General features: G+C 46.5%; 1 protein-coding gene across 1 annotated transcript in view; it reads right to left on the bottom strand.

Annotated features, from left to right (window-relative positions):
* Positions 1-25,376, bottom strand: part of ryr2a (ryanodine receptor 2a (cardiac)) — a 1,117,859-nt gene that overhangs the window by 456,721 nt on the left and 635,762 nt on the right. Inside the window, exon 24 of the mRNA XM_072511661.1 lies at positions 8,706-8,865. Coding sequence (XP_072367762.1) covers positions 8,706-8,865 — 160 coding nt within the window. The remainder of the gene's footprint in view (positions 1-8,705; positions 8,866-25,376) is intronic.

Consider the following 25,376-nt stretch of genomic DNA (forward strand, 5'->3'; position numbering starts at 1 on the left):
CATATTAATTTCCATGTCTACATTTAAATATGAGCTTCTGTTCTAATCACATTCTCAAGGACAGCATATATCACTGATATTCACTTTTTTAAAAATTGTACCATAAAAAGATGTGATAGAAGTCAAAAGATACATTTATGATTCAGGTGAATGTAGTAATCTCTAAAAACAGGTCATTACATCCAACTAACAGCTCGTTCTTTATGAATGTCAAACCCACTTGCCCATCTTCTTAACTGTCTTCGAAGATGAGTGCCACCAAGAGGGCGAGGTAGATGCAGGAAGTGCAGCTCTTTGGGGTGCGTGCGGCTCTCAAAACAACCTTAGGGTGAAACATTTAACCAAGGCCCTATCTATCCTTTCAACTGAATGAGGAAGTAGCCCAGTGCAGCTTTTTGGGGTGTGTGCCGCTCTCAAAGCGTTATTCAGCACTAGAGATGGCTGGAAGTGAGAACATCATGAAGGAATGCAGTCCAGACCATCACACCAATGGACAAGGGACATGGGACTGCACAGGACGTTTGCCTTGCTGTTTTCTGTATGTGCATTTGGTTGTAGTAGTTCAGTCTGACAATCAGTTTGGAAAGAATGTGAGGGTCCTTGAGAGGGTGGAAAGGAGATGTTGAGTTTGAGGAAGCAACCAAACAGGAGTATAAGGGAACGAAGATTTTCTTTTTAAAAAATAAATTTATAATACCCAATTATTATTATTTTTCCAATTAAGGGGCAATTTAGCGTGGCCAATTCACCTAACCTGCACATCTTTGGGTTGTGGGGGTGAAACCCACACAGACACGGGGAGAATGTACAAACACGGACAGTGACCCAGAGCCGGGATTCGAACCTGGGTCCTCAGCGCCGCAGTCCCAGTGCTCACCACTGTGCCACATGCTGCCCTGAAAGATATATTGACATAGAACAAAAGCTCCACATACACTGGTCCCAGAAGGGACTATCCACGCTAGCCCACACTCAGGCTGGGGGTTTTCTTTCATGATTATCTCCGCACTGATGAGGAAGCTCCGCCCCTCAGTAGGTAAGCTCGTACTCGACGAGGCTCATGGGAAATATAATCGGCCCGGCCCAGCCCGGCCCGGTCCCGCGGGTCTTGTGTAGGTTACAACAGGGAATTTACCAGAATGCTTCCTGGGATGGGCGTCTTTAGTTATAAGATACATTAGAACATTTGGGGTTGTTCTCTTTGGAGCAGAGGAGACTGAAGGGAGATTTGATTGAGCTGTACTAGGTTTAGATAGGATAGACAAAGAAAAGCTGTTCCCATCAGCTGATGGCACAAGAGCGTGGGGACACAGATTTAAGCTTTTTGATGTAGGGGGAATGTGAGGAAAACATTTTTCACAGCAAGTGGTAATAGAACATAGAGAATACAGTGCAGTAGGAGGCCATTCTGGGACTGTTTAGCACAGGGCTAAATCGCTGGCTTTGAAAGCAGACCCAGGCAGGCCAGCAGCACGGTTTAATTCCCGTAACAGCCTCCCCGAACAGGCGCTGGAATGTGGCGACTAGGGGCTTTTCACAGTAACTTCATTGAAGCCTACTTGTGACAATAAGTGAATGTTATTTCATTTTCATTTTAATTTCATTCATTTTTCATTCATTCGGCCCATCGAGTCTGCACCGACCCACTTAAGCCCTCACTTCCACCCTATCCCCGTAACCCAATAACCCCTCCTAACCTTTTTTGATCACTAAGGGCAATTTATCATGGCCAATCCACCTAACCCACACATCTTTGGACTGTGGGAGGAAACAGGAGCACCCAAAGGAAACCCATGCAGACACGGGGAGAATGAGCAGACTCCGCACACCCAGTGACCCAGCAGGGAATCAAACCTGGGACCCTGGCGCTGTGAAGTCACAGTGCTAATCACTTGTGCTACCGTAATGGCCTGGAGCTCACTGCACACAAGGCTGGTGAAAGTGGAGACGATCGATGATTTCAGAAGTAAATTGGATGGGATATAAACCTGCAGGGAAATGGGACTGACTGGACTGCTCTACAGAAGGCCGGCATAGAGCCAATGGGAACAACGGCTTCCTCCTGTGCCACAATGACTCTAGGGACAATCTCCTGATTACAGCTTACTTGGTCATTTATCCCTTTATTGTACATGATGCCTTGGTTGCTGTGTTTCCCTATATTGCGACACATCAACAAGTGCTTCATTGGCTGTGAAGCATTTTGGGCGGAGGATGGGAATGTTACTATATAAATGCAAGTAATTAAGTTTGTCCGTCTTTCTTCCTTTTCAATCATGGAAATTATGACCGAAGAAAATTGGCAAGTCAAATCTTCCAAGATGTCTTTTAATTTTCCTACTTTCTCATGCAATAACTTTCTTATTTTCTCAACCTTCAGGTTGCAAACTTGAGGGAGAAGATCTCAAGTACTTGTGAGGGGAACTCTCGACATTGATCCTCTAATGGATCCATGCTTCTGGTCCCAACTCCTCCGTCATCTTAGTTGTATACGGTGATCCATTAAGCTGGTGGGAGAGTTGTAACTTTCAACATGAAAGAAAATAATTTTCTGTATTTGTAAACAAAACCAGCTCTAGTTACATAACTGCCACCAATTCTATCAGTCAAATCTTATTGCATTGAATCTGCTGCTCACATATACTGGCACATAATGACTCTGGAAATTTATTGCTTTGCCGGTACCAATAATGGAGGACTAACTGCCAAGTAATTCACTGCACAGAGCTCCTCTCAGCAAGACTGAAGTATTTTTAGCACTCCTTTGGCAACCGTGAAATCCTACAGGAAATCAACACCACAGAAACATCTTCCAGAAGGGGAATTAATGGCTGAGACACAAAGTAACTGCTTTCAAAATGAAACACTTGAAATATTCGGCGCTGCACTTTCAAGGAATATTCAAAGCAGAGGCCTTGGAGCCCATCAAGATTGTTCCACCTTTCAATTCCATCATGGTAGATCCAGAGGCGGACTTTCAATTAAATACGTAGCGCTGAAGTGCGGGATCACGGCCAATGGGGGGCTCCCATACTAAGAGGTGACCGTTGCGTGGGAACACCAATCAGAGCCTGTATTTGCGGATAGGCTCAATGAGCCTATCAACCAGCAATACAGAACAACTTCGGGATCTGATTGGTGGACTCCCCTTTAGGAAAACAGTTTGCCAGACTTTGGGTGGTGATGGAGACTTAGAACAGTTCAGGCACTGATCTCCTGAATTGGTGTGGAATTTCTGAACTTTCATTGCGTAAAGGCGCGAAGCAGCAGCTAGGTGTGTGGCATCCGGCATGGCGGTCAGCCTGAGGCAAACGTGAGGGAGCTGACGTAACATCAGAATGTGAGAGACTGTGACGCCTTCAGCGAGGCGAGGAGGAGGTGCTGGCCAACGGCTGTCGATGGGAGCGGGGGCGACTCTCGACCTCCAGGCCAGCGCTGAGGGAAGGAGGAAGGGCGGACCGGCAAACAAAGAACAGAGGCCAGCCCAGTTAGCCAGCAGTCAGACAGGAGCATAGGCAGTCATCGAAGTTCGAGGCCCAGTCACCTGATCAAGAGCGGGGCAGCAGTCAGGAGGTACAAAGAGGGCCAGGCAAGCATCGGCGTCGTAGTTTTCAGGAAATTGGGGAGCAACGGCTGGTAGAGGCGGAGCGACTCGACCAGAGGGCAGCCAGAGCTGAGTGTGAGAGGGCTGGGCAGCAACCAACATCTTCTTTCTTCTTATTTTTGTAAGTTGAGTTTACCAACTTTTTTGGTGTTATTTCTGTCTCTGATTAATGCCGGTGTCTCTAATGATAACCTTGACCGTCGGCATAACAGCTTTCCTGAAACTTATTGCTAGCAGCCGTAAATCTGGTAGGATTTTAGCAGTGAACTTCGGTTCATCCTCACACCAATTCTTTTCACAATTTCTGAAGACTACCCCCCTACCATGTCTTTGTTTAACAATCTTTAGAAGCTTATATAATCGGCTGCTTTTGCTTAAGTAAAAGATTTGTCAGAAGAGCTAAAGGTTCATATTCATGAATCATTGAAATCAAGACAGATCACTCAACATGAAGAGACACTATGAATCTAGCAGGCAAAACCGCAGAATGTTCAAGGCGAGGCAAGAGGACGAAGCTAAGCAAAAAGACAGTTTGGCACTTTAATAGGTTTTATGTACTGAGCAGTGCCCAAACTCACATTCATCCTCAAGAACAACATCCACAAAAAGGTTTGGTGACTTGTCTGCTGACTTCGCCCTCTACTTTACGGAGACGATACATAGCCTGACAAACGTGAACAAGAAGAAGTGGACCCTGAAATGGGAACAGAATTGCAAGATACTGATCAAACTCATTCTTCTGCTGCTGAAGTGATGGCAGAAACCTACCCTGAGAACATTGCCTCATGGCCAAAATCAGTTCCACTGGGTACAATTGAATATTTTGTGATAAGTATAATAGAAACATAGTAACATGGTAAAATTGAGAAAAGAGTTTGAGGTTGAAGGCCAAAAGCAGTTAAGAAATCTTCATGAGTCCCACTTTCTGAGGTGAAGAGAAACGGGATGATGGAAAGGAGAAATTGCTTGATTGTTTTCCCAGAAACCCCTAAGGCAGTCTACTGTTATTATTGCAAATTATTCCCTGATCCTAGTAAATGGAAAAAAAAATCATTGGTCAACGGGTACTGTAACTGGAGAAATTTTGGAAGTGAAACCAAAAGAGAAAATGTTGGAAAATCTCAGCAGTTCTGGCAGCATCTGTAGGGAGGGAAAAGAGCTAACGTTTCGAGTCAGAATGACCCTTTGTTAAAGCTCTTGTTTGGTTTCAGATTCCAGGATCCGCAGTAATTTGCTTTTATCCAATGTTGGAAGTGATATTGCTGAAGCCATGTTAAGGCTATGTGTGCTTTCGTTCAAAGATGTAAATTATCTGGAAGAATTGATTCTGTGTTATCGGCTCAGTTTGAAAAGGAGTATTCTTGTTGGAGGAAAGTGCTGAGCCGTGTTGTTGCCGCAGTCAAACTGCTGTCTTCCTCGGGCCTACCTCTGAGAAGACATGATGAGTCATCAGTGTCAAGTTCAAGAGATCATTTTTTTTAGCCTGCTTGGAATATCTCAGTGAATTTGATGAGCTTCTCAAAGAGTATTTGAAAAGTTATCAATATTGTGGCTCAGGGGAGACCAGCTTTTTAACACAGAGAACCTACAATGACTTCATCACTGTAGTAGCAGAATGGCTCAGAAACCAATTCACTAATGAAGTAAAAGATGCCAAATACTATTCTATGATAGTTGATTCAACACCAGATGTGATCAATTCTTTTTAAGATATATGACCAACAATGGTGAAGTTGTAGAACGATTTCTCTGTTTTTTCCAGCTACAACCCCACACTTGAGTGCCCAGAGGCAACGGTTTTGGAAATCCTTTCAAATTTAGATTTGGGCATCAAAAATTGTCATGAGCTGAGCTTTGAAAATGCCACAAGTATGGCAGGAAAATATTCAGGTCGACAAGCAAGACTGAACAATGCAAGCCTCCCTGCATTCGTCAGCCCATGTTCTAGTCACTCCTTGAATTTAACCTGCAATGTTGCAGCTGAATCCTGTGAGGCAGTCATTTCTTTGACTTTGTTCAAAACTTATTTGCCTTCTTTTCGGTTTCAGTGGAATATACTGCAATCACGCTTGGAGTAGGCACATGGAAAACATTTGATGGTCAAAAGAATGTGTGACACCACGTGGTCCACTCATGCAGATGCTGTTGCCTTTGAGACTGAACTTTGTCAATATAAAGGAATGCTTATCAGACATAGCCACATCAGAATCCGGGAAACCACATGTGAAAGCTGGAGCAAAATCCTTAGCAGAGAAATTTGAAAAGTACAAATTTGCCGTCTTTACTGTTTTGTGGAAACATTTACTTCAAAGAATTAATGCTGTCAGAAAATCCCTGCAAAACGTTGATACGACTTTATTGAATGTTTCATAATTGTTAGCCTCATGGAAGTTCTAAATGACAGTAGCTCAATGGAAGGAGAGGCACGAACATCAACAAAGAATACAGGTCCCTCTGATGATGAGACGTATACAAGACACAGGAAGTTATTTTTGGATGAAACTAGAGACAATGCATCACTTTAAAAGGGAAAAAGAATATCATTATTGAGACTGTCAGTGTTATTTGTGACACAATAATAGTGCAATTGCAGAGTAGAAGTGAATCTCTGAAGAAGACTGTTGAATTATTTTGAATGCTTTTCAATAAAAGTTTGGACGAGAATGCTGCAATAAGAGGTTAATCGAATTCTACAGGGAGGACATGGACACAAATCTTTTTGAAGATGTAGTGAAGCAATTCATTCAATTCATCAATAATGATGAGCTCTGTGCTTCGAGATCACCAGCTGATTTGTACAGACTGGTACGTGTGTGGAAACCATCCTGAAAATATTTTTAACAATACCTGCCACAAATACTTCCGGTGAATGTTCTTTCTCTGTACTGGAAAGAGTGAAAACTTATCTGTGAAGTGTGATGAGTCAGGAATATTTGACAAGTTTAGAAATCATGACAATTGAAAATACATCCTTACAAGATTTTACCGACAGTGATGTGATTGATGATTTTTTTAAGAGAAAGTGCAGAAGAAAAGTCATCCAAGTTGCCATGGAGCGCAAACAACTGATGAAGCCAGAAAATCTAAACAATCTGTCCCTCTACTATTTTCTTCAGTCTAAATTTCTGTTCTTCAAGAGAGAACATATGCTGGTCTGATATAATGGCTGGTGGTCACATGCAGACAGTTATAACCGGTGAGTAATCAACATCCCCCATCACTCTTTATTGGCCTTCAAAAAGTCTCTTCTTACTCATGTGGACAATTAAAGAACCAAATCCTGCCAGACAGTTGCCAGCAAAGCCACTGATATTGGACTTGGACTGGACATTGCACATTATTGGAATATTTGTTCCTGCACTGGACTTTTTCAGGCTCATTCTGTCCAGCACTGGCCTATGCTACGCCACAGTTATATCATCGGCTGATTTCTCCATCCCGTTGCTCATCAGCCAGTTCATGTTTACTCGTCTCAAGACACACAGATCACAATATGACTACGTCTACCATTGTGCTGACAACAGGTAGGCTTGGATTTCAATTTATCAATTATAGCTTGTTGTTGTCCTAAGTTAAAGAGCTCGATAGCAGTCTGTCAAGCAGTGATTCTGGGTTTCTGTATTCTGTGCCTTGCATATTGTACATCTCAATATATCAATTACAGTACAGGATTGTTGTTGTGATATGTTAAAGAGCACTACAGCTGAGGGCGGGCGGGGTCAGGAGAGCATTGACGTCATTGGGAGTGGGCCTCGACGTCATTGGGGGCAGGCCGCAACATCACCAGGGGGTGGGGTGTGTCATGGGGCCACCCACAAAGACAGAGAATGCGAGGCCCCCAATAATGTAAGTCCGCCTCTGGGTTGATCTGTACCTCAACTCCATTTCTCTGCCTTTGATTCGCCCCTTGAATGACCTATCTGATAAGGAAGGGGGGTGAAATTTGTAACAGAATCCAAATGCATCACGTTTCTGCCCTGTGACAGATCTGGTCCAAAGTCCAGTCAAGGGAATAAGAATGATTTTTTTTCTCCTCCTGCCCTTGCACCCAGAGGCTGTTCCTTAAATGTGTGCATGTGAGTTCCTGGAAACTGTGTCTGTGAGTCTCGTCCTAGTACTGAGCACAGCTGAGGGCAGGCATCAGTTATATTGATGGCTCAGTAAAGGTCCAACACCGCACCAAAGGACTGTCTTTTCAGCCCATTCTCAAGGCGAGTACACCGGCTGCAGACTTGTTGCTTGCGACAAGCCCCATTATACTCAGGCCGTGGAGCAGAGCAAGAAATCTGGAGTCTGTGTTCAACAATGTGGCGTGCATCAGCATGTGTCTGAAGTGCAGCACTGGTTCTGACAGTAGAATGACTCCAAAGCGGCTTTCCATCAACAACAGAAGCATGTGTGTTTTAGAAGCTGGTAGCACACTGGAGGACTGATTTTACTCAGGGTTGCAGAGGCACCCTACCCCGGCTGTGTCTTAGGCCCATCCAATAACTAATTAGTTGCCATCGGCGCTCTTGTTCGAGTCGTGGATGAGAACCCAGCTCCAGGAGCTGCAAGCCAATCGGAGAACTAGCCACTCTTCCATCCCAGCTGCCAAGGTGGTGTGCAGGAAATGGGGGCACAGTCTTCTCTTGCCATTTTATGGGTTCTGCCCAACAGCCCTGGAAATCTGGCAAAGCCCAGTCCTGAGTGAATGAAGCGTTCGTACCCCTCAAGTATATAACTCTTTAACATATAAAGATGTTGTTTTGTTGTTGTTAACCTGAACCACCAAGTCTCCAGAGAGCGGTCTCTGTAGTAAGTAAATCTAGCTACTGTAGACTAGGCTCTCCCATGTCCTATCCACCCACCTGCTGAGGCAGTTCCGCAGCATAAATTGCAATGTGAAACAGAAATCTATGACACTGCAACTGTCCCACTCTGCGGCCCGAAAGATGGATAAACGTACTGCAGCCTCACATTCAGCTAGTAATGGGCTCATTAAAAATGCAAAACCTATTGAAACTTCCATAGCTTCCATTCTGTCTAATCAGCAGCAAGTCCCTTGAGGCAATAACTTAGGATGTGACATCCATTGCAAGAACAATAGGACACAGCTTACCTGCTGAATGCCGTAAGTCCAGCCTTGCCTGATGCGGTCCCTGGCCCAGACATTGTGGGCATTCTCTGCCAGTTTGTCCACCATGGCTTCCTGCGTTGAGGTTAATTTGATGTGGCTCAGGTCCATAGGAGCTGGCTTGTAGCCACTCGGTAGTTGATAACTGCGTCAAAGAACACGGTACTTCTCATTAGTCATTTTCAGTTGCGTTAAGGTATTATGTACTGTGAAATTCAGTGTCAACAGCATAAATCAATTGCCATATTGCAATGTGTGCATGGAATATAGAAAGTCGACGTGGTCTTTATACTACCTTACCAATAGTACCTGTTTATAATGTTAAGCTTACAACTTGAAGAACCTCCCTTATGATATTCCACATGTTAATAGCAACAAAGCAGTCAGCGTGAGCAAAAGTGAGATCCTTTTCATGACACCCCCATCCTCACCCCAGCTATGACTCTGTTTATGACTACCTAATTAACCAATTACAGCAGTAGGGCTGAGATCAGGAACTCAACAGCTCTGGGGTTGAACTTGTTGGCATGAAGTAACCAATTAGTTTTTCAGCAAATGATGCTGCGCATATTACTTTTACAAAACCCTTTGAACTGGCACAGCCTCTTGAGTTTTAATTCAATTTTTGAATCTATAAAATCTGTGTCACACTTTGCCACTGACACAGTTTTCTCTCTCCGATGCTGATCTCCATGCTGGACATTTTCAATGCCCTCTTTTTACTTCAGATTTCATAGATCATAGAATTTACAGTGCAGGAGGAGGTTATTTGGCCCATCGAGTCTGCACCAGCCCTCGGAAAGAGCACCCCACTTAAGCCCACACCTCCACCCTATCCCCATAACTCAGTAACCCCACCTAACCTTTTTGGACACTAAGGGCAATTTAGCATGGTCAATCCACCTAACCTGCACATCTTTGGACTGTGGGAGGAAACTGGAGCACCCGGAGGAAACACACAGACACAGGGAAAATGTGCAGACTCCACACATACAGTGGCCCAAGGCGGGGATCGAACCTGGGACCCTGGAGCTGTGAAGCAACAGTGCTAACCACTATGCTACCGTGCCGCCCCAAATGTATAAAAGTGAGAGGCAGGAAAAGATGAGTTGTTCCCTCAACATTGTCCCATGCTCATGATGACGGAAGAATCATGACTAAATTATTTATCTATTATACAATAGCAATACATATAGGTTATATGTTAGAACCTATATAACATACCTATATAACCATAACATATATAGGTTATAATCCATATGAGCGTGAGGTAACAGCTATACAAAGAATGGGGGGGGGGGTGTATATTGGCTACTAGTCTAGTAACCTAGAGGCCTGGCCTAATGTTCTGGAGTCCAAATCCTAAATCAGCAGCTGGGGGAACTCAAATTCAATCAATTAACAAATATTTGAGATAAAGTGTTAGTCTCATCAATAATGATTTTGTGAAAACACATCTGATTCATTAATATATTTCAGGGGACAAAATCTGCCATTCTTGCCAACATGTGACTCCAGAGTCACCGCAATGGACTTCCCTATGAAATAGCCCAGCAAGCCACTCAGTTGTATCAAACTGCTCCAGCATCCATCACCCACGCCCTCACATTGAAAGCGGGGGCCACATGAAGTTCAACAGCAACCTGCCTGCCAACTATCTACTCCCACAACAATTTTACCAGTGGCAAGGGTGGCACGGCAATTAGTGCCCACTTAAGGGCCTAGTTCTGCCACCATTGGAATTAAGCCAGCAGCAGAAAGGCCCATGCTAAATGGGCAGCCCAACAGGTTTCTCTGTGCAGGCTGGTGGGTTGGGGCGGGGGGGGGGGGGAAGAGTCCCTCCTTAACTGGCCTCCAGGGCCCATTAGAGGGCCCTCCGAACCCAGGATTCCCTCTCCCCTCCCCCTCATCACCTCTGAAACCGTGGCTCCCACCTCTCTTGCCCACCCACCCTCCTCGACCCTCAAACAATTCCAAAGTTCCAATCCATCACTGAACGCAACCACACTTGCAAACCCAAAACAAAACGTCTACTGTGAGATGTGATTCCATGATTGATGAACCAGCTTGGGTGTGCTAATAGCTAAACTAACAATGAATTTAAGATAATCAATCAAGCTCGTAATATGGCTCATTTACACTTGCTCGAAACAACGCACATTCTTAAGCAGGGACCTTCCCTGAAAACAAAAGGAATATGTTCAAACATTGCGTCTTTTGTGAATTACTCAGGAGCATGGAGGGTCTCTACACCCCACTGCTTTCTCCATTGCACCACCATGATCAATCAGAATCAACTTGTCAATCTATCTGCACTCTTTTCCCTTATGGAATAGATTATGATCAGTTGAAATTTCTCATTCTTGTGTTTGTTCTGATAAGTGCAAGACAAAAAGCTTCAGGAACATGTCTCTCTTTTCAGCAATTTTCAAGTTCAGTACCACCAAGTGGCTGCAGCTCGATTCTCCTCATCCACAGCTACTTTATAGCTGCTAGCGCTCTATCTCTTTCTTGCTTTCTTCAAGCTGAGTGCTTGCTTTCACTATGATGGCTATTGTAGATTTCTCCCTCTAGCTCCATGGTAGGCAAATCCTCCAGCTTGTTTTTCTCTAATAAACGTTGGCTCCAAACCGAGCACAAGCTCCCACCCTGCACTCCATGCACTGAAAGATAAAGTTAATGTTTTCTTGACTTAAGTTGTAGGCTGGATAACATTTGTCTCTTTTCTTCCCTTGACTCAGTGAGTTTCAAACTAGACAAGACCCAAGCTGCCTCCTTTTGCCGCTATGAAAGAAATTAAAAGCAAGGATCCTCCTTAACCATTACAGCCCATCTCCAGGGCAATGCAGTAAATCAGCCATAAAAAGTTTCAAATGGGTTTTTTCAAATAGAAATGTAAAGTCATTTATTTTACCTTCAAAACAATGGGCTGGATTCTCCGATTTGAAGACTAAATGCTGACGCCGGCGTAGGAAGAGCGGCATTTTACGCCTGAAAAAACAGCTCAAAAGCAGCACCAATCGTCTGTCTGGTGTGGGGCTAACAGGTACGCAGCGTAAAACCCCCACCTTTAGCTGCAGATACAGCCGGAGAATTGGCGGGTCCGTGGAAACGCATGCGCACGGCACCGGCCTGCAGCGACCACGCCGTGCAACATGGTGCCGGCCGTGCGCATACCCGGCCTGCCAAATAATGCCCCCCTTTGGCCATCCCCGGACCGATCCCCACCAGTGCCCCCAGCTCCTTCCAAAGCCACGGAACGGCCGGCGCTGGACTCAGTCTGCAGCCGCCACGCCGGGTTCACAAAAATAAATAGCGTGAGTGATCCACACCGTCGGGAGCGCGGCCCATTGGTGGCGGAGCATCGGGGGAGGGCCTCAGGTGACGTCCTAAGGCCATCCAAACGACGTGCGACATACTCAAACATCACAAAAGCGGCGCCGCCCCCGATTTCGGCGCAAATGGGGATTCTACGGCCGACCTATTTATTGACTACAGCTCCGCCTTCAACACCATAATCCCAGCCAAGCTCATATCAAAGCTCCAAAACCTAGAACTTGGCTCCCCACTCTGCAACTGGATCCTCGATTTTCTGACCAACAGACCACAATCAGTAAGAATGAACAACAACACCACCTCCACAATAGTCCTCAACACCGGCGCCCCGCAAGGCTGCGTACTTAGCCTCCTACTCTACTCCCTGTACACACACGACTGCGTGGCAAAACTTGGTTCCAACTCCATCTACAAGTTTGCTGACGATACGACCATAGTGGGCCGGATCTCGAATAACGATGAGTCCGAGGAGGGAGATAGGGAACCTAGTGGCTGGTGTAGCGACAACAATCTCTCCCTCAATGCCAGCAAAACTAAAGAGCTGGTAATTGACTTCAGGAAGCAAAGTACAGTACACACCCCTGTCAGCATTAACGGGGCCGAGGTGGAGATGGTTAGCAGTTTCAAATTCCTAGGGGTGCACATCTCCAAAAATCTGTCCTGGTCCACCCACGTCGACGCTACCACCAAGAAAGCACAACAGCGCCTATACTTCCTCAGGAAACTAAGGAAATTTGGCATGTCCACATTGACTCTTACCAACTTTTACAGATGCACCATAGAAAGCATCCTATCAGGCTGCATCACAGCCTGGTATGGCAACTGCTCGGCCCAGGACCGCAAGAAACTTCAGAGAGTCGTGAACACCGCCCAGTCCATCACACGAACCTGCCTCCCATCCATTGACTCCATCTACACCTCCCGCTGCCTGGGGAAAGCGGGCAGTATAATCAAAGATCCCTCCCACCCGGCTTACTCACTCTTCCAACTTCTTCCATCGGGCAGGAGATACAGAAGTCTGAGAACGCGCACGAACAGACTCAAAAACAGCTTCTTCCCCACTGTCACCAGACTCCTTAATGACCCTCTTATGGACTGATTTCATTAACACTACACCCTGTATGCTGCATCCGATGCCAGTGCTTATGTAGTTACATTGTATATGTTGTGTTGCCCTATTATGTATTTTCTTTTATTCCCTTTTCTTCTCATGTACTTAATGATTTGTTGAGCTGCTCGCAGAAAAATACTTTTCACTGTACCTCGGTACACGTGACAATAAACAAATCCAATCCAATCCAATCCAACCTACGAACGCGATTTCAGCGTCGGAGACCAGAGAAACTTGCCCATAATCTTTGATTCTGTGACCCATATAACACATTTATATCTCCAATGGAGTTAACAACCATCTCTTCCACATGTGCTGGTCCTCCAAGAAAATTCCCTTATTTACAAATATGTTTTAGCTTATTTGATCTCAATAAGATGCTCCATTTATCTTACATTTTTTTGGAAAATAATTTTATTGAACTTTACATCAAAAATTTACAAAACAAAACCAACACGTGTATCAAAAATTACAAACAACAACAGTAACCCAGTAACCAAAATACAACCCAAACAGCCCACCCCCATTAACCTCCACTCCCCCTGCTAACGGTAACAGTGATCAATTCCTTAAAGTGCAAAATGAAAGGCTATCTACAGTAGAAACCTTCGACCAAACACCTCACTGTATACGTGACCTTCTCGAGGTGCAAAAACTCCATCAGGTTACCCAGCCACGTTGAGGCACTAGGTAGTGTCGTCTGTCCACAGCTCAGCTGAATTCACCTTGCGCTGGATCAAGCTCTACCTCGTACAGGATAACGTAACATTCACCCTGCAGAGGACTCACTCCACAACTCCTCCTCCAATATGGGTCCCTCACACCTGGCCTTCGCCTCTCCTACTTAGATTTGCTCCACCCCGAAATCCATCTATAGATCCCGGACATGCTGCCCTCTTCCCATCCCATGCAGGAGAGAATCCTCTCCAATAAAGTGGGTGGCAGCACTAGTGGGAATGTCGGGAATGTCTACCAAACAAAATCCTGTACAAGTACCTGAACGTATCCAAACCCACAAATCCTGCTTTCTCCTTCAACTCCTCCAAGCTGGCAGACCGCCTCTCCAGAAACAAATCCCTCACCCTCTCCAGCCCCTTACCTTTCCAACTCCCAAATGTGGCATCCAATTTCACCAGCTGAAACAAAAGATTCCTACAGATATGGGCCCATCTTGACACTGCCCCCAGCTTAAAATGCTGACGGAACTGCCACCATATTTTCAAAGTGGAGACAACAATCAGGTATGAAGATTAATTAGCCTGGAGCTCCAGGTTCGATTCCGGCTTGGGTCACTGTCTGTGCGGCGTCTGCACATCCTCCCCGTGTGTGCGTGGGTTTCCTCCGGGTGCTCCGGTTTCCTCCCACAGTCCAAGGATGTGCAGGTTAGGTGGATTGGCCATGATAAATTGCCCTTAGTGTCCAAAATTACCCTTAGTGTTGGGTGGGGTTACTGGGTTATGGGGATAGGGTGGAGGTGTTGGCCTTTGGTAGGGTGCTCTTTCCAAGAGCCGGTGCAGACTCGATGGGTCGAATGGCCTCCTTCTGCATTGTAAATTCTGTAAATTCTATGATAAAACATCAAATTTGGCAGTGCCAGCACCCCCCCACCCCCTTTCCTTCTGTAGGACCCCTCTCCGGATCTGAGTAGTTCTCCCCACCCATATAACACCTGCTATGTGCCGCTGCAGCCCCCAAAAGACGGCTTGGGTAGAAAGATTAGGAAGCATTGAAATAAAACAAGAATCGTGGCAAGATGGTCAAGATGTTCATCTTAATGGAATGATCCCGGCCTGCCAACGACAGTGAAAGGCCGTCCCACCTCTGTAGATCCAGCCTGACCCTGTTCGCCGGGCTGGTGTAATATAATTTGCGAAGCCGCGCCCAATCCCGCTCCACCTGGACCCCCAGATACCGGAAACTAGTCCCAGTAAGACAGAAGGGCAGACCCCCCCCCCCCCCCACCCCCCAACCCAGCTCCTCCCCCCGAAGGGCTAACCACAAAATACTCATGTGGCAGTCACCACTTGTAGTATATTACACGTATTATGGCACTGCCCGTATAGTAGAGGTACATGGGTAAATCCCTGCCTGCTGGCTCCGCCCAGTAAGCGGAGTATAAATGTGTGTGTTCGCCGGTGCTGCAGCCATTCTGGTTCCAGCTACAGGAGGCACCACATCTTTGCTCAATAAAGCCTCGATTATTCCACTACTCTCGTCTTTGTGGTCATTGATAGTGCATCAACTCACTCTTACCCAAATTTAACTTAGACCCTGAGAAGGAGCCGAACGTCTTCAATGTACCTGTGGTGCCCCTCATAACTGGCCCCGGAGCCCTTACAAAAAGGAAAAGGCCATCCGCAGACAGGGACACCCTGTGTTCTACCCTGCCCCTCACAACTCCTCTCCACTTGTCCGAGGCCCTCAGAGCAATACCCAATAGCTCAATTGCCAAGTCGCAGTCTTTCCCTCCACTCTATTCCCATTCACTAGCTACCCCTTCTCCTTCCCGCTAGTTAGGTGGCCCCAACCCAGGGTCCCTCTCCAATACCCCCCATCAAGAACAACAACTACCCAATCCCTCCTGACCCACTCCCCTCACCAAAGTACCCAAACCCAATATTGTTAGCAAGTTTCTTTCCTCTCCAAGCAACATGTCAATCCACCCTCTTACAGCCCCAACCTCCAAGGAAACAAAAACATAACAAAAAGAGGCATAAATCAACTGCACAAATACCCCCCTTTGTGTCTAATGTAATGATCGTGTCTAATGTAATGGGCGGGGCAGCCATCTTCCTTCCTTTAGGTTCTTTCGTGCTACCACCCTGGGCTTTCTTCACATTGGGCTTCTTTGTCGACGTTTTCGACACACCTCCATCAGAAAAAACTTCCCTGAATCAACTAACTGGGTGTGGACACCAAAATCGCCAGGAAAAAACGGGTAAAAGGGATCAAAAACATAAACCCTTCTGGAAACCTTTCGTGCAACTTGCTTTCACGTGACATGACCAAAGTTTCCTTTTATCTTAAATGAATTCCTGGGTCCCAGGCCCACCTAAGATGGCTTCCAGCTCCACCTCCAATTCCTAAACACTTTAATTCCTAAAACTAAAGTTATTTTTTAAAACACATGAATTATGGAATCAGATCCTCGCACTTCCATTGTTATTCACAGTACATTCTCATAATTACTTTGAATAATGCTGTGGAAGATCTACCAATACATTATTTATAAAATATAAAAGTTTATAGTTCAACCCATTTCAGATGTCACAGATGTAAAACAATCCTTGTAAAAAATTAGAAGGACTGGTTGATGTTATTAATTGGAATTCAGGGTGAGAGGTTACGCACCCTAGGAGCACAGGTCAGGAAACTGCGAATATTCATAAAATATACCCCAGAAAACCAATTATTTCCTGTTGGGTTAGCCTCTTTTAACCTGCTAATATACAAAGGAACAGTAGTCCTCCAATGGAGCGCAGGAAATGCCAAAGAGAAAAGGGTCTATAAGTGACAATGGGATTCTATTTAGTGCAATCAGCTCTTGTGGCCTTAAAGAAATTTCCACGACTTCAGAAGAGGAAAAAGGCCTTGAGCTCTCAGGACGAAAGGATCAAAGGAGAAAGGGGGAAAGTGGGAACCGGCTAATGGTGATAATAAATGGCAAAGCAAGCTCAAAGGGCCATATGGCCTCCTTCTGCTCCTATTTGTCTATGTTTATCTGACACATTTACCTTCTCCCTGCCTTCTCCAAGTGGCTGGGACCTTTAAGCGTACCTGGTTTAGGGCAGTGACTGCATGGTTTCACTTCCCGTGACACTGTTGCCCTGCACTGGAAGGAACCCGGAGCTGCTGCGTTACACATTTCTCATCGGGCCCAGGTTGGAATTCTTGATGAGGAATGTGCAGCTCTCAGGCCTGGGTAAGTAAAATGAGCAGAGTGATAATCTGACGGCGTTTGCCATGACACAGCATATCTGGGCCTGGTTTACAACAATGTGTCTGAGGCAGTCCCATTGACTGGCAAATTAAAATCTGTTTACAACTGCACAGGGCATAATAATGAAGAGCCATATAATATTCAGCACTAACAGAGAAACATTGAGATTCTGATCCAGCACTATATATGTGTCCGGTTCATCAACCAAACAAAAAAATTGCTGAAGGATAGGGCTTGCATTAGACATGGCTACGTAATGCTGACTTGTATTTTTACAGAGGTCCTCCCAGCTCCACACTCAGACAGAAGTGAAGAAGTCGCTGGACGAACTGTACACAATTATCCCAATGATTCAGGTCGATGACCTGATGTGCAAACTGGAAAACAGGGAATGGTGCGAGGGGAGGAAAGAGCGAAAGGAAAAGCTTTGGGATATCGTGGAAGACCGGAGAGATTCAACAACAAAAAGGGAGATGGCACAAAGGCAAGAGGGATAGCCTTGAGACAAGTCAGGAAACAATGTTCCACAGCAGATGTGAACAGCAGCAGTGTAATCATTGTCAACGGCTGTCTGAAAAGTGGGAGCAGTGGCTATCATCTGACATTTCTGAAGTAATTGTTGAGTCTGGGTAGCTGTAAAGTGAACCCCTTCCCTAGACAATCCTCTATTTCTTTACTTGCTGCATTACCACCCAGTTTGCCTTGTACCATCATTCATTTTGTCCTTTGGGAATGTAGGACTTAGGAGCAGGGGTGGACCATTCAGTCCTTCAAGCCTGTGCTGCCATTCAATAAGATCATGGCTGATCTGGTTGTGGGCTCAACTGCCCTTTTTGCCATCAGTCCCCCACCCCCCACCCCCACAAACCTTCCCTCCCTCGTCTATCGAAAGTCTGTCCAACTCTGCCTTGAACAAAACCCTAACCGTAACCCCAACCCAGCCTCCACTGCTTTCAGGGGAAGAGAACTCCACACACAGACGACACCTCTGGGGAAAAAGATTCCCCTCATCTCTAGTGGTCGACCTCTTATTCTCAAACTCTGCCCCCCTGGTTCCTGTCTCTGCCTCTCACCTTCCACCCTATCACCAACCATTCCGCCAGCGGGATGCTCCATTTTGCCGGCAGCCCGGGGGGTTCCCGACGGCGTGGGGCTGCCCCACAACGGGGCATCCCGCCGGTAGGGTGAAGCAGAAATGTGGTGCGGCGGGGCGGCGAATCCAGCCCCTTCTCTCTCACATTTTCATCCTCTCTCTCCACCTTGTACTTTCTGTACCAGCTCTGGCTTTTCCCAGTTCTTGATGACAGGTAATCGGCTGGAAACTGTTTTCCCTCTCTACAAGTGCTGCCTGACCTGCTGAGTATTTCCTGTATTTTCTATATTTATTTCAGAAACCGCAGTATTTTACTTTAGTAAATCAAGCTTGGATTTGGATTTGTTTATTGTCACGTGTACCGAGGTACAGTGAAAAGTATTTTTCTGCGAGCAGCTCAACAGATCATTAAGTGAAAAGAAAAGGAAATAAAATAAAATACATGGGAGGGGTCTTTGATTATGCTGCCCGCTTTCCCCAGGCAGCGGGAGGTGTAGATGGAGTCAATGGATGGGAGGCAGGTTGTGTGATGGACTGGGCTCTGTTCACGACTCTGAAGTTCCTTGCGGTCCTGGGCCGAGCAGTTGCCATACCAGGCTGTGGTGCAGCCAGACAGGATGCTTTCTATGGTGCATCTGTAAAAGTTGATAAGAGTTAATGTGGACATGCAAATTTCCTTAGTTTCCTGAGAAGTATAGGCGCTATTGTGCTTTCTTGGCGGTAGTGTCAACGTGGGTGGACCAGGACAGATTTTTGGAGATGTGCACCCCTAGGAATTTGAAACTGCTAACCATCTCCACCTCAGCCCCGTTCATGCTGACAGGGGTGTGTACAGTACTTTGCTTTCTGAAGTAAATGACCAGCTCTTTAGTTTTGCTGGCAATGAGGGATAGATTGTTGTCACTGCACCACTCCACTAGGTTCTCAAATTTCCCTCCTGTATTCTGACTCATCATTATTCGAGATCCGGCCCACTATGGTCGTATCGTCAGCAAACTTGTAGATGGATTTGCCATGCAGTTGTGTGTGTCCAGGGAGTATAGTAGCGGGCTAAGTACGCACTTAGCGGAGCTTAAAGGACTTGGCAATCACAATGCCTCTTTCAACATGCCAGATGTTCACTAAGCTCTTAGACATAAAGTAGGACACACAGTTCATCACCAAATGTAAAAATTGAAAGTTGCAGAACAGATGTGAATATCCACAGTCTCAAGCCATGCATAACAGCAGCAGTAGTATTTATACATCAAAAGAAGACACAGGATGGGCATCTCTTGAAGTGATTTAGCTGTATAAGGTTGTTACATCGTCATCTGTCTAATCTATGCGATCATTCATTTGCAATCACTCAGTGCTCATCAACATGATGAGAGTCAGCCAATCATTAAAAAAATAACTCCAAGGGGCGTCATGTACTGGCATTCAACACCGCCATATCAGATGACTGTCGGATGTTCCTAATTGGATTGGATTAGATTTGATTTATTGTCACATGTACCGAGGTACAGTGAAAAGTATTATTCTGCATACAGTCCAGACGGATCGTTCCATACATGAAAAAACAATGGTATTGGGTGAGCATATGGAGTGTAGTACTACTTGGTAGAAAAGATGTGTGAAGAGATCAGTTCAGTCCATAAGAGAGTCATTCAGGAGTCTGGTAACAGCGGTGAAGAAGCGGTTTTTGAACCTGTTCATGCATATATTCTGAGACTTTTGTATCTCCTGCCTGATGGAAGAAGTTGGAAGAGTGAGTAAGCCGGGTGGCATGTGTCTTTGATAATGCTGACCGGGGGCAGCACGGTGGCACAGTGGGTTAGCCCTGCTGCCTCATGGCGCCGAGGTCCCAGGTTCGATCCCGGCTCTGGGTCATTGTCCACGTGGAGTTTGCACATTCTCCCCGTGTTTGCGTGGGTTTCGCCCCCAGAAGCCAAAGATGTGCAGGTTAGGTAGATTGGCCCCTTAATTGGAAAAAATGGAAAAAATGAATTGGGTACTCTAAATTTATTTAAAAAGGAAAGAAAAAAAAGATAATGCTGACCGCTTTCCCAAGGCAACGGGCGGTGTAGACAGAGTCAATGGATGGGAGGCGGGTTCTTGTGATGGACTGGGCTGTGTTCACGATTCTGTAGTTTCTTACGGTCTTGGGCCGAGCAGTTGCCATACCAGGCTGTGATGCAGCCAGATAGGATGCTTTCTACGGTGCATCTGTAAAAATTGGTCAGAGTCAATGTGGACATGCTGAATTTCCTTTGTTTCCTGAGAAAGTGTAGGGGCTGTTGTGCTTTCTTGGTCGTAGCCAGAACGTGGGTGGGCCTGGAAAGATTGTTGGTGATGTGCACATCTCAGAATTTGAAGCTGTCAATCATCTCCACCTCGGCACCATTGATGCAGACAGGGATACTTCACTTTCTGAAGTTTTTGACCAGCTCCTTAGTTTTGCTGACGTCAAGGGAGAGATTGCTGTCGTTACACGATGCCACGAGGTTCTCTATCTCCCTCCTGTACTCTGACTCATCGTTGTTCGAGATCCGACCCACTATGGTCGTGTCATCAGCAAACTTGCAGATGGAGTAGGAGCCGACTTATGCCACAGTCGAGTGTGAATAGGGAGTAGAGTAGGGGGCAAAGTACGCAGCCTTGCGGTGCCCCGGTATTGAGGACTATTGTGGAGAAGATGTTCTTGTTTATCCTTACTGATTGTCGTCTATAGATCAGGAAGTCAAGGATCCAGTTGCAGAGGGAGGATCCAAGTCCTTAGGATATGGAGCTTGATATGAGCTTGGCTGGGATTATGGTGTTGAAGGCGGAGCTGTAGTCAATGAATAGGAGTCTGACGTAGGAGTTCTTTCATAGAATTTTCATAGAATTTACAGTGCAGAAGAAGGCCATTCGGTCCATCGAGTCTGCACCGGCTCTTGGAAAGAGCCCCCACCCAAGGTCCACACCTCCACCCTATCCCCATAGTCCAGTACCCCACCCAACACTAAGGGCAATTTTGGACACGAAGGGCAATTTAGCATGGCCAATCCACCTTACCTGCACATCTTTGGACTTTGGGAGGAAACCGGAACACCCGGAGGAAACCCATGCACACACGGGGAAGATGTGCAGCCTCCGCACAGACAGTGACCCAAACCGGAATCGAACCTGGATCTCTGGAGCTGTGAAGCAATTGTGCTACCCACAATGCTACCATGCTGCCCATTCTTGTTGATAAGATGCTCCGGGGATGAGTGTAGGGCCAGGGAGATGCCATCTGCTGTGGACCGGTTGTGGCGGTATGCAAATGGCAGTGAATCAAGGCATTCTGTCTTTATGGATTTGATGGTTGGTCTCATGACCAACCTCTCGAAGCACTTCATAATGATAGATGTCAAGGCCACCAGAAGGCCAGACACATTGCCTGGTTCTTCTTTGGCACTGGTATGATGGTGGTCTTCTTGAAGCAGGTGGGAAACTCGGAACGGAGTAGAGATGTTGAAGATGTCCACGAACACACCCGCCAGTTGGTCCACGCAGGATCTGAGTGCATGACCAGGGATTCCGTCAGGACCGTTGTTTCCGAGGGTTCATTTTCAAGAAGGCCGATCTGACTTCGGAAGCTTTGATGGTGGTTTTGGGTGTGTCTGAGGTTGCTGGGGTAGTTGACAAAGGTTTGATGGTTTCCAGGTCGAACCAAGCATACAATGCATTTGTAGCCCGTTATATTGTTTAAGCCTAGCCACAACCAACGAGAGTCCGTGTCATTAGTGTGTGACTCCAGCTTAGTCTGGTATTGTCTCTCTATTATCCCTGATGGTTTTGCAGAAGTCGTACCTGGATTTTTTGTATAGGTCAAGGTCGTCTGTCTTGAATGCTGCAGACCTGGCCTTCAGTAGGGATGAATCTCCCGATTAAACCATGCTTTCCAGTTGGGGAACAGACATACTACCTTCTTTGGCACACAATCTACTACACATTTGCTGATGAAGTCTGTGACGGTGGTGGCATACTCGTTTGGATTGGTCACTGAGCTCTTGAATATGGACCAGACCACTGACTCCAAGTAGTCGCGTAGGAGATCTCCTGTTGCCTCGGACCAGCGCTGCACGACCTTTTTAACTGGATTCTTCCGCTTATGTTTCTGCTTGTATGCCGGGAGAAGGAGCGCCGTCTTATGGTCCGATTTTCCAAAGTGCAGTCGGGGGATGGATCGGTTGGCTCCCTTGATGTTTGTGTAGTAGTGGTAGAGGATATTGGTGCCCCTGGTGGGACAGGAGACATGCTGACGGAATTTTGGCAGTCCACTCTTGAGGTTGGGGTTTGAGATTCTGCATCCGAGTATTCCACGGCATGTTGGAGTATCAGCACACAAGGGGCAAGAAATCAGATCATGTTGCGCCCATTTCTTGGATACAAAGTGTAGGGATAAAGAACCAATTTTGTGAGGCTATGCCTTACACCCTAAGGTTGCCAGAATATGTCCAACATCATTTTTTCTTGGGGGATATTCAAGCACTTCTGACAGCCATTGCAAGCAGCTCCAAGAACTCATGTGTATATCAGTAAGGAGTCGGAGTTCACAAACCTCCCTCTGCTATTGGCCATCACCAAACGGTGTCTGTACGGAGAAAGCTCTGGCCAGTGCCTGTCTTCAGGGCAGCCTGACTGGCCTTCCTTCCTTGGAAATGGTCAAGTTAGCTGTTTCTTCCTATAATATGTTTATGTGCAGCCAGGAAGAGCGGCAACAGTCTCGCTGGATACAGCTTCCACTGCCAGCTTGCGTCCATCTCCTTCCAATTCTCCTCCCTCGCAATACTCTTCCTTCCCATCCCAGGACCTATTTAAAGACAATTGGGGCACAGCCCAAAGCAGTGCAGCCAACTCCCGAAGTGCCTGTGAACACTCAACTCCCAACTGTAGTTGACAGGAATTATGCTAATGGCACTGGCTGCCGAGTTTAAAGCAACCATCAACCCCTTGCCCAAAAATCCATTTCAGCTCATTGCTTTCCCAAAAATAGATGTAAACATTTGAGCTTTTCTCATGAAAGAAAAGGAGATTTGGGAATGATTTAGTGGTGAGAAAAGAGTGGGACAAATCAGGTGGAAATTGTGCGTCCACTGAAATGTATATCAAAGGGACACAGATTTATATTCTTAAATATAACAGATTGAGGTCAGCAAATAGGGAAAACTCCTTTATCATAACGAAGATTTTAAAAAGGGGCTTTGTCTTTTAGGTGGCAGTCATGGTGCAGTAGTAGCACTCTGGCTTGTGACTGAGACTTTCAGGGACATTGATCCCACTCAATACTTAAACAGACGGGAGAATGGCGCATAGGCACCCTGATGTCTCCATTACCATCAAGTCCGGGATGGGAAGGCTTCAGGATGGCCTTCCCAGGCCACTGTCAATTGAGGCCAGTAAGTAGGCAGAGGGTGTCGCTCAAGGAGGCTGCATCGGAGCGGTGAGGGCCTGCAGGAAGCCAATCCATTGCCCATTCTGCTGATCCCCCTCGCCCACAACCATCTTCCTGCCACCGCTCACCAGTTGGCGGTGATCCAAGGCCTTTCCAGTGCAATGCTGCTCTGCAGCTCCTTGGCGTTGAGGAGCACTGTGAGCCAGCCGACCTCTTGACCAGCAGCTCACAGTGGGTGTGATTCTGCCGGTTAGGTTCTTCATCCTGGGGAAGGCCCGATGCTGGCCACTTAAGTGCCTGTGGGGCACTTAATATTGTGAGCCTCCCAGCCAGAGGATGAGACCCCCACTCCCTCCATTAAATGCAGCCCATCCTGTTTGACCAAACGTTTGGTCACCTGTCCGGATATCTTCTTAGGTGGTTAAGTATCAAATTGTATTTGATAATGTTCCTACAAAATGCCTTAGCATGTAGTCACTATGTTAAAGGGCTTTACATCGAGTTGGAGAGCTGCATTCAAACCAAGCAGATGTGTCTTGATCTTTCTCTCTGCAATCTATAGAATGTCTCAAGATGGACTTCCGGTGACGGCGGGCGGAGGGCGGCCGCACAATGGAGAGCCCCCGCTCGGGAACGGCAATTTCGGGGCTTTAAGCCCGGTCCCAGGGTCCGCGGAGGCGGCATAGAACATAGAAAATACAGCACAGAACAGGCCCTTCGGCCCATGATGTTGTGCCGAACCTTTGTACTAGATTAATCATAGATTATCATTGAATTTACAGTGCAGAAGGAGGCCATTCGGCCCCCTGAGTCTGCACCGGCTCTTGGAAAGAGCACCCTACCCAAACTCAACACCTCCACCCAACACCAAGGGCAATTTTGGACACTAACGGCAATTTACCATGGCCATTCCACCTACCCTGCACACCTTTGGACTGTGGGAGGAAACCGGAGCACCCGGAGGAAACCCACGCAGACACGGGGAGGACGTGCAGACTCCGCACAGACAGTGACCCAAGCCGGAATCGAACCTGGGACCCTGGAGCTGTGAAGCAATTGTGCTATCCACAATGCTACCGTGCTGCCCTTAAGAACAAATAAATCTACACTATATCATTTTACCGTAATCCATATACCTATCCAATAGCTGCTTGAAGGTCCCTAATGTTTCCGACTCCACTACTTCCACAGGCAGTGCATTCCATGCCCCCACTACTCTCTGGGTAAAGAACCTACCTCTGATATCCCTCCTATATCTTCCACCTTTCACCTTAAATTTATGTCCCCTTGTAATGGTTTGTTCCACCTGGGGAAAAAGTCTCTGACTGTCTACTCTATCTATTCCCCTGATCATCTTATAAACCTCTATCAAGTCGCCCCTCATCCTGCTCCGTTCTAATGGCAGAAGGGAGAAGGCACGGAGGAGGCACTGAGAAGACACAGGAGGGAAAAAAAACCCAAAGAAAAATGTCGAGGGTGAGCAAAAAAACGGCCGAAAAAAAAACCAGCTGGAGGTCCGTCGGGGAGTGGAAAGGTCACCGCGGGGTCACCAGGAAAAATGGAGGCTGGAGCACGAGGGAAGGCCACACTGCTTACGGCTGAAGAAATAACCAAGGTGATGGCTGCGGAATTTGAAAAGCAGTTGGCGCAGATTGCGAAATGCATGGAGACGGTGAGGAAGGAGATGAGGGAGGTCTTGAGTGTGCTGGTGGAGGAGGCGGTTTCCCCGGTGAGGACGGAGGTGGCGAGCGCAGTGGCGGAGGTGCGAGAGC

This window comes from Scyliorhinus torazame, chromosome 1, assembly GCF_047496885.1.
Source record: "Scyliorhinus torazame isolate Kashiwa2021f chromosome 1, sScyTor2.1, whole genome shotgun sequence".
Classification (NCBI taxonomy): Eukaryota; Metazoa; Chordata; class Chondrichthyes; order Carcharhiniformes; family Scyliorhinidae; genus Scyliorhinus; species Scyliorhinus torazame.